This window comes from Limulus polyphemus, unplaced genomic scaffold (assembly GCF_000517525.1).
Source record: "Limulus polyphemus unplaced genomic scaffold, Limulus_polyphemus-2.1.2 Scaffold13332, whole genome shotgun sequence".
Lineage (NCBI taxonomy): Eukaryota > Metazoa > Arthropoda > Merostomata > Xiphosura > Limulidae > Limulus > Limulus polyphemus.
Window position 1 is genome coordinate 5,222 of NW_013678942.1, and position 1,461 is coordinate 6,682.

At 36.5% G+C, this 1,461-nt stretch overlaps 1 protein-coding gene across 1 annotated transcript in view; it reads right to left on the bottom strand.

Annotated features, from left to right (window-relative positions):
* The window catches only part of LOC111084068 (extracellular serine/threonine protein kinase CeFam20-like), a gene marked incomplete at both ends in the record, with an annotated part of 5,701 nt that extends 4,657 nt beyond the window's left edge, over nucleotides 1-1,044 (bottom strand). Inside the window, one exon of the mRNA XM_022380852.1 lies at nucleotides 920-1,044. Within this exon, the coding sequence (XP_022236560.1) occupies nucleotides 920-1,044 (125 nt within the window). The remainder of the gene's footprint in view (nucleotides 1-919) is intronic.
* Between the last annotated feature and the right edge of the window lie 417 nt (nucleotides 1,045-1,461).

Genomic DNA, 1,461 nt, shown 5'->3' on the forward strand with positions numbered 1-1,461 from the left:
AGTGGGTTCTTGTAAGATGTAACCCTAAAATGATGGGATGAAGTAGTGGGTTCTTGTAAGATGTAACACTAACATGATGCCCCCCCCCCCCCAGTGACACAGCGGTATGTCTGCGGACTTACAACACTAGAATCCGGGTTTCGATACCCGTGGTGGGCAGAGCACAAATGACCCTTGTGTAGCTTTGTGCATTATTAAAAACAAACTAACATGATGGTATGAGGTAGTGGGCTCTTGTAGAATGTAACATTGACATGTGGGAGGAGAGAATGGGTTCTTGTAGAATGTTTTTGTGTTTATTATCAAGAATTGGAAGTAACTCGTTAGTTACTACTTCAAGTTTGATTATTTTATAATAATTTAAATATATTTTTGACTGGTTTTGATTTGTTCCACCAAATGCTGAATGTATATATTTTCGAGTGAAACATTCTAAACTCAATATTCACACCCACATAGATATTGTATCACACCTAGAAACACAGTGACTCCAGCCCTCACACCCACATACATATTGTATTATATCTAGAAACACGGCAGTGACTCCAGCCCTCACACCCACATACATATTGTATCACACCTAGAAACACGGCAGTTACTCTAGCCCTCACACCCACATACATATTGTATTACGTCTAGAAACACGGCAGTGACTCCAGCCCTCACACTCACATACATATTGTATTACACCCAGTAACACTTCCATGACTTTGTATAGATAACCACACTTTTGGCCAAACCTGGTTGTTTTGGAATATCGTTAGTCTTAGGTATCTAGACAATTCTTACGTCACACTAAAACATGAAACTATAACCAGTCAAAAAAGTAAAATTATCGTTCTTCTCATTGTTGATGAAAGAAGAGATAGAATCGTAAAATTATAGTTATAGGGTCATGTCACGTACAGGAGATACTTACCTACATGAACTATAGGCAAGGTGGCCATCTCGTGCAGTAGATTGTCCACAACCCCATGTTCTTCGTATAATTCGTTCTGGCTGATACTGAAGTGAAATATCTCCCAGTTCGTAAAGTTTGTCCAGCTGTAAAAAAAGACTCGAGGGTTTTACTATAAGAACCGAAACCGTTTGTTGTCTTAGAATATCAGTAGAGTTTACACATGTTTTAATTATAACGTTCTTTCTACTTTTTAAACTATATGTTTTTCATTTAATATTCACATGTAAAGGGATTATCCAATCCTTAATAGAGATTATCCAGTCCTTAATAGAGATTATCCAGTTCTTAATAGAGATTATCCAATCCTTAATAGAGATTATTCAGTCCTTAATAGAGATTATCCAGTCCTTAATAGAGATTATCCAATCCTTAATAGAGATTATCCAGTCCTTAATAGAGATTATCCAGTCCAGGAGAAAGATATTATCTGATTTTTAATAGCATTACAGAAAATACTGAAATTAATACACAAACAACTGAAAGACCGGGTACAATTAACG